The sequence below is a fragment of the Lissotriton vulgaris genome, chromosome 7 (genome assembly GCF_964263255.1).
Source record: "Lissotriton vulgaris chromosome 7, aLisVul1.2, whole genome shotgun sequence".
In the NCBI taxonomy this organism is placed as follows: domain Eukaryota; kingdom Metazoa; phylum Chordata; class Amphibia; order Caudata; family Salamandridae; genus Lissotriton; species Lissotriton vulgaris.
In genome coordinates this window covers 1,642,854,350-1,642,872,653 of record NC_141695.1, presented here as the reverse complement: position 1 = coordinate 1,642,872,653, position 18,304 = coordinate 1,642,854,350, and the positions used below count along the sequence as shown (strand labels likewise).

Genomic DNA, 18,304 nt, shown 5'->3' with positions numbered 1-18,304 from the left:
ACAATGCCTGCAGTTCACTCATGTGATGAGCTGTCGCCATCACAATAAGAAAGACAGCCTTCAAGGTTCGGAGTTGCAGTCAGAGCAGTGCTTAAATTGTAAAATATGAGGTGCAGGTGCTCACAGTCTTTAACGAGGCCACACCCACTTACCCAGCTCTGCCCACTCCCTCCAGTGGCCCCACCCACTTCCCTTTATTGGCTCCACCAACATCCACAAGTCTCAACACATCAAAGTCACCTCCTCCCTTATTGAGTTCCCCAAAAAGATGAAGGGCTCGTTTGTCACAAAAGCAACTCAGGCACCTCACACATATACACCTGCCCAAATCCCTGGATACCCTCCTGGGTGATTAGTGCACTATACACATCAATATAACATAACATAACATATTGGAAGCCTATGAAAAACTTAAAAGTGAACTCAAATTAGAGAAAGGTCATTTGAGGACTTGAGGCAGCTTTGCAAACAAAAGAAAATGTGCTTGCACTGCGCTGTTTAAAAGAAAGAAAAGAATTAAGGAAGGAATACATTAAAGAAGGCAGCAACAAATGCAGGCAGGAAGAGGAGGACTGGAGTAAGGAAATAAATGAGTAATGGATGAAAGAAGGAGGAAATAAGAAAAGAATGTGAAAGGAAGAAATGAAGGGATAGAGGGAGAAACACACCATGTAAGTTTGTAAAGCACATATTCACTAGAGGAGGCCTTGACACCAAATTAAAAATGTTGTTATCCAGCTCAATTGCACTAATTTTATCTAAAGATGAAAGACTGAGTGGCCACACCAAGATTTCAACTTATGACCCTGAGATAGAACACACATTCCTGGAGTAGATATAAACATATGTGCAAGAAGAAAAAATTAAAGAGTGAGGGAGGAGGAGAGGTCTAAAGGCAAAGTAGATGCAGTAGACAATGTGAAGAGAAATGTGGAATGCAGAGATTGGGACTGCAAGATTGGAGTGGAACATGATGAGAAGGAAAAGTGAAAAGATGAGAAGGAAAAGTGAAAAGTGGAGAAAGGAGAAAGGCAAGGGAAGAAACGCGGACAGTGGGGAGTGTGAGAGTAGAGTGGAAGGGAAAGGTGAACAATGCAAAGCATTTAATGAGGGGAAGTGACGATTAAGAGAAAACACAGATGTAGGGCAAAAAGTGAAGTAAGATTGGAGAGAAGTGAAGGAGTGAGGTGTGAAGGGAAGGAAGAAAAGCAGATACTGAGATAGAGCAAGCATAGAGTACACCTCTGCTTTATTAAATATACAGTCATTAATTATGTAAAGTTGAGAGGTGACAGGAGTGTATCATTCTTGGCCTGTCTCATCAATGTACAGCAGTGTTAAGTTTTATGCCATAAAAAGATGTTTTGTTATGTCACAATGGTAATTCCTGATAAAACATAATAAAGTGTCAGTTATACCATTGGGATTACGCCTTGATGGAGAACCACATTCACAATCTTCAAACAAATAGTTCTATTACATGATCAGACTATAAATCGCAAAATCCCACTGCCACCAATTTTTAAATGAAGTCAGACATTCAACTCCATTCAGACAGGCTTCCACACATACTTTTTAACTTATTAAGCACAAAATTCAACTGAGACTGCGGCCTGTGCTATATGAGGATTGTAATTTATTATCAGCGAGTAACAAAAGGACGTCTGTGACAAAAAACTGAAACCCACTGAGCTATCCACATAAATATAGTTCTGTCATCTGCATGGTACATGTTCTACATTACCCCTCTGTGCTACAGTCAAAACTACATCTAGACAAAACTCTGATCTATCTCCAACAGGGACATAAGGCTGTAAGTATGCAGCACAGGTTTACGGGAAGTGGGTCTTTGGAGGTGAGGGGTGATAGATCTCATCAGGCTTGTGGGGGGTAGGGTTGGGGGGGGGAATGTACAGAGCGCCCAACACAGCCTAGCCCCTCTGATAGCACATTTTGAATCAATGCTTTTTTTCCCCAGGTCAAAATTGAGAAATTTCCTGTGTATCCTCTCTCTGGTTAGGGGGTAATTGGGAAAGCCTCCTGGTTCGAGTGGCCAAGACTGAGAAGGGCTTTGCGGTCTCACGTGCAAACTCAAAGTATGGATACTCAGGGCCCAGTGCATGCTTTATTACGAAGCAATGGTGGGGAGGGGTGCTCTGAGGGTGAGGGAGGGAGCCAAGGGGTACTGTATCAGTAGTGAGAGAGTGTTGTTGCAGGGAGGGGCATTGTGGTACAGAAGGGGACTGCAAGCAGAGGGGCACCGAGATACAGGTGAAAAAAGGCACTGTGGAGAAAGGGGCACTGGGATAGTGGGAGAAGGCCACTGTGGAGAGAGGGGCACGGTCAGAGGTTGCGGTAGGGGACAGTCACAGTGGCAGGGATAGAAGATTTTCTTTAAGGTGCTTGTGGCTGCAACGGTGCCCATTGCAGAAGAGAGAGGAACGGTGTGATAGAGACAAGATGGTACTGGGACAGGTCGGAGCGTGGTACTAATACACTGACTGGCAGGAAGAAATGTTTTCACTTTCGGACCACCCTCAGCTGCTTCCCGTATTTTGTTATTACGCTGCAAGGTCTTGTCTGGGCTCATGAGGCAGGCAGCTACTGGGCAGTTTCCTGCGGGTGCCACTGTGCTGGAATTTATCGATGGTGTCCCACGGCTAAGCACTATTCTGTCACCTGTAGGATAACAGTTGTGTGTAAAATAACGCACACACAACTCACCTAACCTTGCAGCTTTGGATACACTGGAAAGCGCAGACTGCTACTAGCGCAGCTGAAATTATGCTCCCAGTTCATCGTTCGTGCAGTTTATACTGCACATAACACAACACTCCTGCCCTTACCCCACTCTGAAGACCAGGCACTGGTGCATGCCAAAGCAATCAAACTAGCAGCATGCACCAAATCTGAACGTACAGCTGCACAAGCATCGCTCAAGGCTGCAGCTTTTTAATGGCCTGTGCACAGTGCTGTCTGTGCATGGGAGAAAAATTCAATAGACCCAGTCCTGAGAAATAGGTACTGGTGCTCAGCACCTGAAAGCACCTGCACAAATTAGGCACGGAGTCAGAGGCCATGCATAGGCTTGAAGGTTATACACATAAGGTATGTCAAGATCAAGTTAGGGTGTCACTGTGAAATCGGAAATGGCTTGAAGAGAACATGTGTAATGAGCCTATACTAAATCTCAACATAAAAGTTGAAATTAAAAAGGAAAGATGGTCCGGTACTCACAGAAAGGTCAAATGGGCTGAAAAATAACCAATAACTGCAAGGCCTTGCTGATAATCTAGAGCGAAAACAAACGAAAGGACGTTGAACAGCTTTGCCTGTAAAGGGATCTCTGTCCCAGACACTGTACCAAGTCACAAATTTGTACCAGCATCTGATATATATGGATTTTAAGGAGGGGCATCTAGCAGTAAGAATCCAACATGTCAGGCAGCAAATTGAATGCAGTCCACTGCTGCCACTCAATCTCTATGTGTGAAGGTGTAAGTTGTTCTGTTGCTGTGACAGAAGATCATCCGCTAGGCAATAGCTTGATCAGATAACAGATACACATGCTAAGGTGATCTGGGTAGCACACTCTTTTGGTGCAATCCAGGGTCACCAAGATGACTTGGGCCTGGTCGGTCTTGATCTTTTTATGAACTCTGGGTAGCAGAGGAAGCACTAGGAAGGCGTACAGGTGTCTATTGTTCCCAGCTGGAAAGCTCTCTGAACTACTTTTATTGCGGAAACTCAGACAATCAAAATTGTTGAGGTTTTGAATTCTCAATGATGTTGAAAAGATTTAACCAGGTATCCTCCCAATGATTGAAAATGTCCTGTGCTACTTTAGGATGTAGATGCCACTCAATTTACCTCTGCTCAGTTCATCAGCTCTTCCAAGTAGTTGGTGTCCAGACAGATACCTTAGAGCTCCAGCCACCATCAGAGATCTAAAGTCTTATGCCGTAGGACCCAAGGCCCTACTTCACCCTGCTTGTTTGTAGTACCACATTGCAGTGGTGGCGTCAGTAACAATCTGCACCAGCCTCCTTGTTATGGACAGCTGTGAACACTTCAGGGACAGAAAAATTGCTTGCAGCTTTAGTAGACTGATGTGGAGCTGGCCTCTGATCTTCACCTCCCAAGCGAATCCCTCAACCCAGCTGTGATGTGTCCATCACCACAGTTAGTTCGGTATAGGAAAAGGGAGAAGGGGCTCTTGCAGGGCAAGCTACAGTTGGTCAGTGAACACTGCAGATCTTGAAATGCCTCCTCTGAGATAGGAATGGTGTCAGGAAGGCAGCCTCGATGCTGGCCCACTGGGACCTCCGGTCCTATTCTACCGCTAGCTAGCACCAGGCGTGGTTAACAAGAAAGGGTGCACAAGTTCAAAGGCCTCAGAGTAACCCTCACTGGGATTCAGGAATGAGTCTGAGACATCAAGATCATAGCCCAAATGTCCTGTACCTATTGCTGAGGAAGCAAAATCTTTAACACCACAATGTCTAGGATCATCCAAATAAACAGAAGCATCTGAGAAAGAATCAGTTGGGACTTCGACTCATTTATGGTGAAAACAAACTATGTCAAAAGGTTAATCATCATCCCGGACTGATTGGTAAGTCCACCTTCACCAGCTGGTTGTTGCGGTAGGGGAATAGAGCAACTTCTGACCTCTCAAGATGGGTAGAGACCACACCTCACTTTTGTGAACACCCGAGGGGCAAAGATGAAGTCGAAAGGGAAACTGAAAATGCCCCACACCCATCTGTGAAACAACAGGATGGCTGTATGAATATACGCATCCTGCCCAAGTCCGAAGACACCATTTAGTTGTTCCTGTCCACCATAAATAGGATCTGAGGATATGAGCATTTACATTTTTTCCTTCTGCAGAAAGGTGGTAACCTACATTAATAGAGGTACAAAGTGAGCCTGAGGTTCCTGTCCTTTTTCTGGATGAGGAAATAGTAAGAATATCAACATCCTCTTTTTCCAAAGTCAGTTACCCTCTCTATGAGAGGAGAGCAACAGGCACACCTCTTGTGGCAGGACAGAAATATGCGATTGCAAAATATTTACTACTGTCTGAAAGATATGGGGCAGTAAGGAGAGAAAAGGCAGGACAGTCATTTAGAACAATTTGCAAGATTCTTCTGTCAGACGCGATGGATCAGCAACCAGGAAGAGGTGCTGGATCCTGTCTCCCACAGACTGGGCATGTGCCCCTATAAGGCAAATTAAAGTGGTTTGTTAGCTGCTGCAGGAGGGGCAGATGAACTGGAAGAATTGTGCCCCTGCTGGCCTGCATATTGCCTGCCAGATTCGTATGTCAGCTGTGAAAAGACTGGACTGTCTACAGAAGTATTAGTTCTGGAATTGCCCCTTAAACTTCCAGAACTAGTGCAGAAATTGTTTAGTGGGGCAAAGGAACCAAGGAACATGCTTTCGCTCTGCTCTCTTTAAAGCGTTCTAAAATGGAGACTGCATCCTATGACCAAAGAGGAGAAACCCATAAAAGAGCATGCCCATTAGTGAAGCCTGTACATCGCAAGAGAACTCACCACTGCAAATGAGGCACTCTTTTTCATTGATGGCCAAATGTGCAAGTCAAGTTCTGTAAGTCAAACTATAAGACTTCATCAGTATAACAAGGAAAGAGTGAGCCATCCTTTTCACCATTATCATCAATGTTCCGAGTTGCACCCTGCTCTGTCACAGGATGACAATCGGAGCCAAAAAGAGAATAGTGAAGCCTCGGTTGCTAACTGCAACCCAGCAGAGGCACAGGATTAGAGTCAGGGTGCATGACAACTTGTTGCATCTTTTTAATCTCATAGAGCAACACTGTTTGAGCTCGAGCTGATCAGGATATGGGTGTCGCAACAAGAATCCTGGTGACATGAACCAGTGTAGAGTGTATGGCAGTAATGGATCTGTGTACCAAAATCAGTACGCGCATGGTAAAGGTCCAAAGTGAACCAAAGGCATCAGTACAGGATCTGCTGCTTGTAAACCAACTGGAGATCCCAGTGGGTCCGTGGGGCTCAAAAGGACTCCAGAGGATCCTGGAAGTGCACAGTAAACTTGCAGCATGTCCTTTTTGAAGGCTTCAATCTACTGCAGGTTCAATAATGGCCAAGGGAATGGGGGGTGTGTGGGGAATAACTGAGGAATTGTTTCAGTGGTCGTGATCACAATGGACTGAGACTTACATCCTGATGCCCTTGTGCTTTCTCCTTGCAGTCAAGAGTGGTGGGATGGGTCGAGTCCTGCTTTACTTTTTTATGCTTACCTCTGGACTTTGAACTTCGCTTTACTAGCGAACTAAAAAAAGGAAGCAGAACGATCACAGGAGCAGCCGTAGTATCGAGTCCAGGCCTGTGAAGTGGAGACAGATCTACGAGAAAGCCACAACTTCTTGTGTTCAGTAACAAACAGTTTTACATCTCTGGTTTGAAAAGCCTTCTGGTGTGAGAGGGCACACTTATCTCATGATTTAGAGTTGTGTCCTGAGCGCAGGCACCAAACACATAGTTTGTGTGGCTCTGTGACTGATATCTGCTTTCTGCTATTGCAATACAGCTTGTATCCTTTCATTTTCAGCGTGAACATCGTTCCCTAGCACAAAGTAAAACAGTCTGGAAGTTGTCTGCACACCAACAAATTTAAGAGCGAAGTTCTGGATCAGTGTTTGAAGAAGCAGAACGAAAGGAACTAACATCAGGGCACAGTGGTGGCACTTAAAAAGTGGCTCCGCACCATCACTTCTGGGGCATTGTGGAGCCAGCTTGGATTCACACAATACCACCCAGAGGAACATGGAAGCAGCTCTACTAAAGTCTCTGGATCCAGTCTGGCACCTGGGGAATATTCGAAAGTAAGAAATCCGCATTTAGTAGTACACAATAAATTAATTAATACTGGCTAAGAGGGCACATTAAATAGCCTCTCATTACACCAAAGTCCTCCTAGGCCTTAATACTCTTCAGAGGTTACTACAATAACTCTCTACCTTACCTTTAGTGGAGCTTTTCATCATGCAGCTAATCTAAACATTGAGATTAGCGGTCTGTCTCAAATGATTGAGCCCCATCTAGACAACTCAATTGACTCACCAACAATTCGACTCACAAAAAAGTCCAATCAGAAAAAAAGTCAGGGTGCAAACTAAGTAATTACAACTGCACTGAAGAAGCAAGTGCCCTCCTGCAGACTATCTTGAAGCATAAGCGAATCCACTCATGAGAGTTCATTTATTTATCATTAAGGCTCAGATATTAATAATATTTGTGATGAAACTAAGAAGGACTTTGCTTCTTGGTCTGTTTAATGATGTAGCTGACACCTCTAAGGGAGCTGCAACCTGCCCAAACTAGATTTGTCCTCACAAATCCAACGATTAATATTGATGCAAAAAAGTTTAACTGTTAAATAAAGCATATGTAATCAGATACATTTCATGCATACCCAACTCAAATCAATCGTTTATAAAAAAAAAAGCTGTGTCAATTGCACTCTTCTTTGAGCTCTCAATCTGTAGTGTAGTTCCTAGTTTCCCACTAGGCCCTGCGCATTGGAATAACATAAACAGTAGTATCGACGTGGAACTGCGGATATTCCAGGCCTCCACTGACTATGCTAAACTTAATTGGGTTGTGTTACCAACTAGCTCAGAGGTCACTGGAAACTTTCTTCTCTGCATAGGAAGTGATCAGCTTCCTTGGCACAGACAAGAAGGGATTCAGTTTTCCAACAACCGTGCAACATGACAACTTTGCTCCTCAGATCAAGAGTCGATCTCTAGGGTCGTGTGAAACAATAGACATAGATTTCACTCAGTCAGTCTAGTGCAGTTTACTTTCACAGTATGTAGAGAATAGAGAGACGGGCGTTTATCAATAAAGGGTTAACATTTATTGAACAGTCTTTCTTCTCGTACAAGAGAAATGTATTGCCACAATTGCAATAACTGTTATTATAAAAAGTACGTACAGTAAGATAAGTATTGCGAAATAGAACTGTTAAAGCATTGATATGGTTTCTTAGCCATACAATGGTTTAAAGTAATAAAACATATATACAGTCATATATACATTAGGCTAACACACTCAACTGGTGCTTCTAACTAAGCCTACCCCAGTGTGCCTGACCTAAGCCTAACACGTGAGAAGGGGAAGTAAGTAAGTAGCTTAAGTTAAGTTGGTTTTGCCAAGGTTTGTTTCAAGAATTCTCGTCTAAGGGTTTAGTCAACACCATACCTCTGAATAGAATGATGGAGGATTGGTATCTCCTTCAGGGGTCTCTCTCGATATCCCAGTCACCCGCGAGGGTAAACTGGAAGCGCCGGGACTGGATTTCTCTGCACGAGAAAGGCAGCGGCTTCTCTCAGCGCGTCGAGGAAGGAGGGGTGACAGCGTCCGCGGGCAGCTGGGCTGGATGTCTTCGCAGAGGACGGCTGCACGGCTCCTCAAGCGTACTGCACCATAGTTCGCGCTGTAGCGGCGATAATGGTAATCAGCAGCTTCACCACCACAGGATAGCAGGCTGCAGCGACAGAGTGCTAGTTTTTACCAACACAGGGTCATGCAGGCAGCTGGCATCAGCAACAGGTTCGCTCACAGCTAACAGCTCACAGCTTCGCATTGCTTAAGGCAACGTTGGTAATATTTATACCTGACAGGTGCCGGGTTTGACGCAAGTTTGCTGGACATAAGACGTCAATTAAAGATGTCACTAGGAAGTGACAGTTATCAGTTGCTCATTAGAGTTCCATTACTAATCAAAACATAGCAAGCGGGGATTTCCAGGTTTGCTAAGTTTTTATCTTGTTGAAGAACTCGGAGTGTTATCTAGGAATATCAGATAGTGACTGCTGCTCTGTCATTGCACTAATTGGTCGCAAAGGAAGTAGCAGAGAGTCATGCTGGAATGTGGCTCTGTTCGTGTGAGGCCAGAGATGACTTTTCAGAAAATCGCACTTGAACGGTTATGCCAATATAGGGAATAAATGGATTTATAGCCGAATAGGGGCATAAGGTCACAGTATCGATCAGGAACCTAGATAAGCACGCAACAAATCATTATCAAACTATCATCACCTTTCACATTCCCAACATAATTCTTAATTGAATGAATGCTTCTTAAAAGGTTAACACCTGACCAGCATATTGTTCTTAATCTCTTCACAAGAACACTGAACTTAAAGAAAAACATTACCACTATTTCTGCCAATTAAGCTCCAAGGTTCATCTACCTACTTCACAAAATCTGGGACAGGCATCCAGATGGGCTCCACAAAATGATGAATTCTTGGAAGAACAGCTGTAATCCAGCCGCAGATTTCAGAAATTCATCTCTGTTGGATAATTATCCTGCTATGTTTCAGTCGATAAGCAGGACCCTACTTTAAAAAGTCTATGGAAGCAGATAGCCATTATCTCTGTTGGAGTTGCAGTTTTGATCTTTCACACAAGGATATGGATAAGCAGTGATGCAGAGACATTTATCAATCATGCAGCTCCGGAAGTGACCCAGACTCCAGCAACAGTCCCGCTTCAGGAGCCTTATCCTCACAAATACAAATCAGATATACCTTTTGCAGGTAACCACTTTTTTTCATACTTTTTTTCCCCAGAAATGAGAAGGAAATTCTATTTATAAATTGCCACATTAATAGGACATGGCTAAATTAATATATTGTAGCAGATTCCCCTTCAAATTGAAAAGGAAATAGTTTGTGAACGAAAGGGATCAATTTGAAGTTATAAATTTGGAAACTATGTATTGCATTATTAGACAACATGTTACGTATAATTATAGCGGTCAACTATTACCACCGGAATGGACTCTTGACGATGGCGGATGGCTCAGATCAGGAGTGTAGCCTTGTTTGAAAACTCCAGTAAAGTGGATAATGGAGTGAATGGTAGCCTAACAATACACCTCTAGCTCTTTAGGACTACTAAGTTTAATGCATGATATTTCAAGAAACCTTAATACAGCATTAATAAAGAGAAATGACAATCTGTAATGTGAAAGTAGTGTGGCTTACTGCTAAACTCTTCTTTTACTGCTCACTAGATACAGCAAACCGTGAAAGAAATCTGGACTACGTCTCTGCTAACAAATAGATTCTGGGAAACCTATGGGAGTTTTAGTCTAAGAGGCACCTCACTGCCTCTTTTTGATTGTGTAATCTTTAGAATAAAAGTTTAAAACATAATTTAAAAGTACATGGTGGACTGACTATAAGCTGCATGCCTACATTTCATATGTGATTCATGATCTCCAGTTTACCTCCAGGAAGTACCCTGGAACAGGACGCATCAGCAGAGAGAACCTCTTATCAGAAGTAACATGTCCAACATATTTTCGAGAACCTAAATATATTTCCAGAACAGCAGAGAAATATTACAATGCATGCAGAGCTTACCTGAAGGGGCGTCATCCCAAGTTCATGTCCACTGCGCCCCTGAGCAATTTTAGATAAATCATTTACAAGGCGTTCAAAAATATTAGCAGCATTTAAATCACAGTCGTAGTTAATATAAATATCCACAACACATTGAGCATCTGAAAGTAAGAAAAGACATTGTTATAACTTGGTGTGAATGCGTAAATGAAAATGCATATGCTGTACAATAGTTAGCAAAGAAGGTACAGGAGAAAACTGCAAATGGTGTTAAATAAGGAAGGAGGGAGATAGATGTAGACATGGGATGAGAACATTGTGACAGATTTGAACATAAATAAATAATATCAATGCCAAGGTGGAAGCAGTGACGTACCTGGTGCATACTGTTCATACCCTCTGAGGACAACAGAAATGAATAGGGATGAAGGATGGCCAGAAAGGGGGGATAGTGAAATGAAGTAACAGCCAGGACCAGTTTCCTTTGGAAGTCAAACTGTGTGTCTGGTGTTTAGACTACAGGGCTTCTGAAACCTAAAGCAAAAGTTGTACAGATAGTGGTAATGTGGGTTCTGTGGATGAGCAAAATTAATCATTATAGTTTTGGTTGAGTTCGATTTGAGGAAGGATTTGTGTCATCTGCAAACAGGTATTAGGGCAGTCCTAAAGAGTAGATGACTTTCCTAAGAGCTAGTGTAGCAAGAGAATAAAAGTGGACCCAGATCTGCACCTTGGGGCAGTGGTGATAAACTAGAGTACCTTGGTGAAGGTTGCCTCAGTCGAGTGGAAAAAGTGGAATCTTGAGTAAAGTATGTCTAGTAGATTGAGGGAGGAAGGCTGGGGAGATCTAGTGTGATGTGTTTGAAAATCAAGAGATTTGCACCAGTAGGGCAGGAGTGAGATAGATTGGTAACTGTAGAGAGTAGCTTGGTCTGAGTAAGGGGCTACTACAGTGATTTCGAAGTTGAGAACATGCTAGAAGGAAAAGTTACTTATATTCCTAGTCCTGCATCACAGGAATCTGCACTTCCGTCATAAACATTAGAATAATCCAGCCTGCATGCAGAGATACAGGTTTAAGTTTACAACAAACAAAATACAGATCTAATTTGTGAAAGTGTGGCATTTTTTAATGGAAATATACCGACCTATACTGACCTTCGCTAGTCGAGTCTGTTTTAAAGTAGTGAAACCCATTTAAAGTGTCCATAGCTGAAAAAAGTATTGCTCTAACTTCCTGTCTTTTGTAATCTCCAAGTAAAATATTAGTAGTCTCTAAACATATCAGGAATGGAGAGCTATTTCTACAGATGAGGTAAGATCTTAGAGAACACAGGAAAAGAAATGAAGGGTTCACACATAAATTAGAGACCACAATAGAGAAGTCAAGTATTGGATACACAGTTTAAATTAAATACTGTGCAATTGTTATTAAGTAAGAAAGGACAAAGGAAGAGCAATCAAGAAAGCGGTCTTTGAAGACGAATGATACTGTAATAAAAACATATTTATTGACTCAAATGGAGGAGTCTTCAATTTACACAGAGCTAAAATAAACTCCCTGTGGGGAAACTGTTTCCTATAAGAAGGGAAGACTTTCTTCAACCCGCCACCAAAACCTTTAAAAGGGATTTAGAAGACCAGGATGTTCGAGACTAACTTTTTCTGAATGGAGTTACTGCAGCCAGGAGTACCTACCTTAACGGAAGCAAACTGTAGCCCTAATTTTCGTGGTGAAGTGCTGCTTTTTAATAGCAAGGAACGAGGGTCATGATTCTGAGGCTGGCACCAGATGTAAAAATGTTTCCACTTAAACGAGTATGAAGTTCTAGTGGCTGGGCCCTGCTAACTTAAAATGTCCATACAGGTTTAAATACATTGTTCCTGTAGTCAGAACAATAACTTTAGGAAGCATGCAAGTCTCCTATGCGGCCTCTCAGACATATGTAGACAGTCTGTATACCTTCACGGTCTAGTCCATTCTGGATCAATGAAGATAATGTTTACCATGGAGTATCTCATTAGGTAGTGTTAGGTGAAGAGGTGGAAAATGTACTGAAACTTCCCTGGCGAAAAAGCACTGCCCATCTATCTTGGCTTTTGGAATGTGGATGCGAAGCGTTTTTTTTCATTTTGGGCCTAGCGAACAAGACTAGTTGGAAAGCTCCACTTGAGCAAAACTTCAAAAAGAAAGTCGCCTATGACCTGATCCTCATTTTCTCAATGTAGTCTGTTTGCATGACTGAATCAGGGTTTCATCCTATAGAGATGTTCCGCTTGTATCAATTGGTTTCACTGGAGAAACTACCTCCATACTGACTGCGCTTTCAACAATGCTCTCAGCCTTTTGCTCCCTCGCTTTCATGCAATTCATAATAATAGTATTGTTAGTTTGGATTAGAATACTGTTCGCATTCGGAAACAGAGGCATTGAATTGACGGCTAGATGTACATTCCCTGAGCTCTGGCAGATATACATGTTATGGAGTTTCTCTCTCATGAACCAGAGACTATAAACCATCCTAATTCAAAGGCCTTGTTATCCCAGCTGGGATGCAGCTGTGACCCTCTGGGTGAGAAGGTCTTGAGAAAAAGGGGCCCCCTGGAGAAGAATACTCTGAATGCAGCACTGCAGGACAAAGAAAATGATGCAGTACCTGGGTCGTCTTTTGCTTGTCTTCCCAACTATTGTCTCTTTGGCACCAATGATTCCCTAAGCACCGTTACAGAAAGCTAATATTTTTTGCAATGTGATATTCGTTTCTAATCTGAAGGAAACACTTTGCCTTGGCATGTATTCAGAAGTGACCCAAGGTAGGCCTAAAACTTAAATGGAGTGGATGTGTTAGGAAATGAAGTCCCAGGCACTTGAAAAGTTTTATTGAGGTCTGTAAAACCTGTGAATGCATTGCAGATTGCTGGCCTTGAATAACCAGTCTAACTATAGTAAATAAAGAACTTCTGTTGAACCACCATCAACATTTACTCAGAGAAAGAGGAGGTGCTGACTTTAGGTCCAACAGTTTGACACTGTAAACAAAATGTGGCTTTCCTACAATAAACTACAGGAATCAAATCTGTTTACTTGGAAACGGAATAAAAATTATGAATCTTGAAGATCTAATGTACTCATTAAATCTTCCAATTTGAGTTGAGGGCAGTTTTGATAAAGCATTAGCATGCAGAACGTCTCAATTTAGATGCCACTGTTGGTGTTTCGCAGATCTAGCATGCATCTGTACTCTTTTGTCAGTCCTTTCTTTTGTTGTAGCTAATATTTCAGTAGTTTCTGGACTACTTTAGGGAAGGCTTGCTTCTGAAAAAGTAGGTTTGTCTCTTTGCACTGAATACCCTTGTGGAACTTGCATACTTGCTAATTGCTGGCTTTGTGCAGCAGACAAACAATTGTCAACAAGTATTTATCTTTTTCTGTCAAATGTAATAACCAAATCAAATCCACTCTAACATAGTATTAAATACCTATGAGTCCACAAGCCTCCAAAAAGGTGCTTTATTTCCCAATTTAATTGTAAAAGCAGTCTTTGCACAATTTAGATTAAGCTCTACACATTATAGAAGTACTACCAAGTAAAGTGATCAATACAACAATATACCTGCACAAATTCTTGTTAGTGTCTGAATAACCATCCACTTATGCTCAAACGAACTGGTTGAAGTCTCTAGAATATTCAAGAAGATCTCTTTGAAAAATACCTGTAAAATGTATATAAAAACACTGTTAGCTTTGTGTAAAAGTCAGTACAAACGAAACAAAATACTCCTTTGGAAATGAACAAGACAAGACTGTGTACGAATAGCGGTCCACTGAGAATATGAATGTTATTTATATTTTCAAAACAAAACATCACCGCATTACAATATATCCACACTGCTCATCTGACAAGTAAGGTTTATGGTTTTCTGGCAACAGGATAACTTTGAGATGTCTACATCTTGTTCCATTAAAAAAATCATCCAGAATACAGGACACTATGTTGAAATAGTGGGAAATTAGATTGGGGACTGATGTGTTGAGCTCCATTTAACAACTGAACACAATTACCACCACCAGTGCATTAGGAACTCCTAAGCTTTTAAAGTGTAGCTCAATAATACCTAGTAGGAGTTAAACCTGTGACAAAATGTTATATTTACAGGGTCAAGTGATGCATTTTACAGCAAAATCACATGTATGCTGGCTTAAATGATCAGGTTCTAAATGAACTATTCCAATACTTTTGCTGTGGGCAAGTCTCATTCTTTTCATGGGCATTGAGACGGACCATCCTCAAGAGAACACTGAAAAACTGTGGCAGCATTGTGGATTTTGCAGCCACATTTCCCACAAAATTGGTGAAAGATCTTTGTTCTAAAGACAGTAAAAATGATTATGCAATGTTACATGTCCCACCATTTTTCAAAAAGTACATAGCATCGTTCTTAATATAATATTTCATTATGCTCATTCATTGTAGATTTGAAGTCATATCTTGTGACCGAGTTTCTAACTGAAAACGACAGGGTAGAAAAATCAAAATGAAGACACCTGGGCTAAACAAATCCTAAAGGCTCAAACAGCAAAACTACTAACCCTAGGTGTTGCTACCGACGTGCACTTTTGTTTAATCAGTCTGCATCCCACACAAATTAAAACAAACGTACTTAGAATCTGTAAATATTTTTGTTTTAATTTATGCTGTTCAAAGCTTTGGAAAGCGTGTTCTTGTGTGCATACTAGTGGTGTGCAGCTCTTGCCCTCCCATGCATCAACAGCCACTGCACGTCCCCCAAAGAATACACAGGATGCCAGGAAAATCGCAAATAGGCCCAACATGTTCCTGAAGAGTCAAGTGAACCAGTGGCCAGCGAGATCCACAATCTGAGTAAGTGTTTAAGTGTCAAATAAATTACACCAGGACATAATGTGCAAATCAAAGGCATCCATGTTAAAATCGGACAATAGGACAACTGCATTGTAGATAGTGAGCACTGCAAACGTGCTAGAGAGTAAAATAACTGAATTGGTGTACCAGATGAATCTTAAAGTTAGACCCAACAAATTGCTAAATTTTAATATTTGACATTATCAACGCAAGCCAAATAATATTTATAAAACAGACCCAAGAGAAGAGGGAGAGAGCCCAGATCTTAACACATTGCTTCATGTTTTTCTGGACTACCATTACCTGAATTATGGGAATTAAATCAAGTGCGCTAAATGAGCCCACATTCCTAAAATGGCCAAAATGCATGTCCAAGAACCCTTCGCAATCATGATCTCAAGCGTCTGAAAAGTGAAAATTGATGAGAACCGATCAAGCAGCCGAGTCACAAAAATGATTGGTCCAATCTATTAGAATTTTAATTAATGCTTCAAGTAATGCAGTCAGAAAAATTAATTCAAGACCTCATTGTGGCACTCACGCTAACTGGGCTACAATTTCCCTTACATTTCCCTATGCACTGGATATCTAAGATAGACATAATTAAAACAAATTGTCTTCTCACCCTTCATTCACCAGGATGTTTGGCTCTCATGGGTGAGCGTTCTCTAGACTTGTCCACTGGATTCACCCAGGAATGGCCAGGATACTGTGTATTAAATATGTTCTCAACATTAATCACATCACACTAACAGAAGTTGTAACAATTCTGCAGAATAAAAGCTATTCGGATGACGTTCATGACTGATGTCAGCATATTCTATGAAAGACAGACTGACTGAAAAAGGCACTGAATGCAATGTCTGTGCTCGTACTTGTTGCCTGTTGCCTACTAATCTGCAGACTTGATCCTTGCATGTTGAAATTTTATGTGTAACAATATGGGTTGGATATATATATATATATATATATATATATATATATATATATATATAGATATAGATATATAGATATATATATAGATATAGATATATATATATATATATATGGAGAAACATTCCTTAGGAGAAGAAATCAGAGGTCAGAGGGGGTGACAGGGCTCACAGCATGCTTTATTCACTCGATGTCAAGGGCAGCGAATGCATTTCGGCCATGAGAGCCTTCCTCAGCGCCTTGCCCTCGAACGAGTCCTGCACCAATGAATTCCATCCTGCTAAAATACTGGCTCACACCGTAGACTCCACCCCTTGATGCAGTAGGCACACCTGTGGAAGTCGTGGTGTGTTAAAGAACTCCAAATCCCAGACTGCACTGTGGCGGCAAGACTGGGTAGGTGGCGTAGGGGGTGAGCAAAGACAGTAGGTCTGTGCTGGCCTCCAGGTGGGTGGTGTAGGGAACCTCTGGATCACGCAAAGTCCATAGCTGCTGCCCTGAGTCCCCTCATGCCGCTGCTACCAGATCGCACAGGTCCGCGATTGAGCAGGGGCTGTCAAGTGGAGACAATACGCCCTATCGAGATAAAATAACTCAGTCCGCCCATGCCGGCTTATGGTTTCTGGCGATCTCCGGATTAAATCGATACCTGGACCTCCAAAGGCTGCAAGCAGCCGGGCGCCAGTGTAAATCCGTGATACTTGTTGCAGCGGGAGCTGCTGTGCTGCGCCTCTGGCCGGCGCAGAAAATATGGAGAAACGTTCTTAGGAGAAAAAACCAGAGGTCAGAGGGGGTGACAGGACTCACAGCATGCTTTATTCAATCGATGTCAATGGCAGCGAATGCATTTCGGCCATGAGAGCCTTCCTCAGCGCCTTGCCCTCGAACGAGTCCTGCACCAATGAACTCCATCCTGCTAAAATACTGGCTCACACCGTAGACTCCACCCCTTGATGCAGTAGGCACACCTGAGGAAATTCGTGGTGTGTTAAAGAACTCCAAATCCCAGACTGCACTGTGGCGGCAAGACTGGGTAGGTGGCATAGGGGGTGAGTAAAGACAGTAGGTCTGTGCTGACCTCCAGGTGGGTGGTGTAGGGAACCTTTGGGTCACGCAAAGTCCACAGCCGCCGCCCTGAGTCCCCTTATGCCGCTGCTACCAGATCGCACAGGTCCCAGATTGAGCAGGGGCTGTCAAGTGGAGACAATACGCCCTATCGAGATAAAATAACTCTGTCCGCCCATGCCGGCTTGTGGTTTCTGGCGATCTCCAGATTAATGGATACCTCGACCTCCAAAGGCTGCAAGCAGCCCGGCGCCAGTGTATATAGATAGATAGTTATATCGATATATAGATCCTACACTTGTCCCTTTGATGCTATACAATGTTATTGACAATCATGCCAGATTGCCATATGAAATGTTTGCACCCATGCATGAGTCACAGAAAATAGACCTACCCAACAACGGTGGCATTATTGGAGACTACCTAAGGAATTGGCCAAATCAAGAGCTCTTGTAATTCTTAAGAATGTCTATCAGAGAACATTTCTCCCCTCTTGTCATGGAACTGCATCATCATCACATAGACTAGAAGAAACAGTTTGCAGACCCTTCTAGTTTTCAGATGGCAGCACTGGAATGGGAGGTAAACCTTTCTCAACATCAGAAATCTGAATGAGGGCAATCTCGCTGTGATAAAAGCGAACTCAAGTCAGGTCATATTTACACATGCTCCTCAATTTAGAGAAAACCCATTTATGACCGTCAAATGGGGTGCAGTTGGCGGCTTCACCAATAGTTAACAATCTGTACAGCAAGTTGTGACAAACTTAATGGAATACCCAAAGGCAGCCTGGCCAGTCTCCTGTGCATTTACAGTGGGATGGAACAAAGGCAGAACCTCTGATATAAGACTGTGCAGACAAGGATTTGTTTTAGAATATTAAGACAGTTTGTACTCTTCCCAAACATTGCTGAGTAACCAATTGTGTATATATAGATACATGGCAAACTGCTGCTGTCTGTGTGGGGTGGAGTCTCAATTATATTAAGTGCTTTCATTAAGACTTGGAACT

The 18,304-nt window shown here is 42.4% G+C and overlaps 1 protein-coding gene across 1 annotated transcript in view; it reads right to left on the bottom strand.

The window, feature by feature from the left end:
* The window catches only part of ARFGEF2 (ARF guanine nucleotide exchange factor 2), a 548,111-nt gene that overhangs the window by 307,966 nt on the left and 221,841 nt on the right, over window positions 1–18,304 (bottom strand). The window contains exons 11-12 of the mRNA XM_086932618.1: window positions 14,026–14,125; window positions 10,433–10,572 (exon numbers count right to left, since the gene is read on the bottom strand). Of these exons, the coding sequence (XP_086788744.1) occupies window positions 10,433–10,572; window positions 14,026–14,125 (240 nt within the window). The remainder of the gene's footprint in view (window positions 1–10,432; window positions 10,573–14,025; window positions 14,126–18,304) is intronic.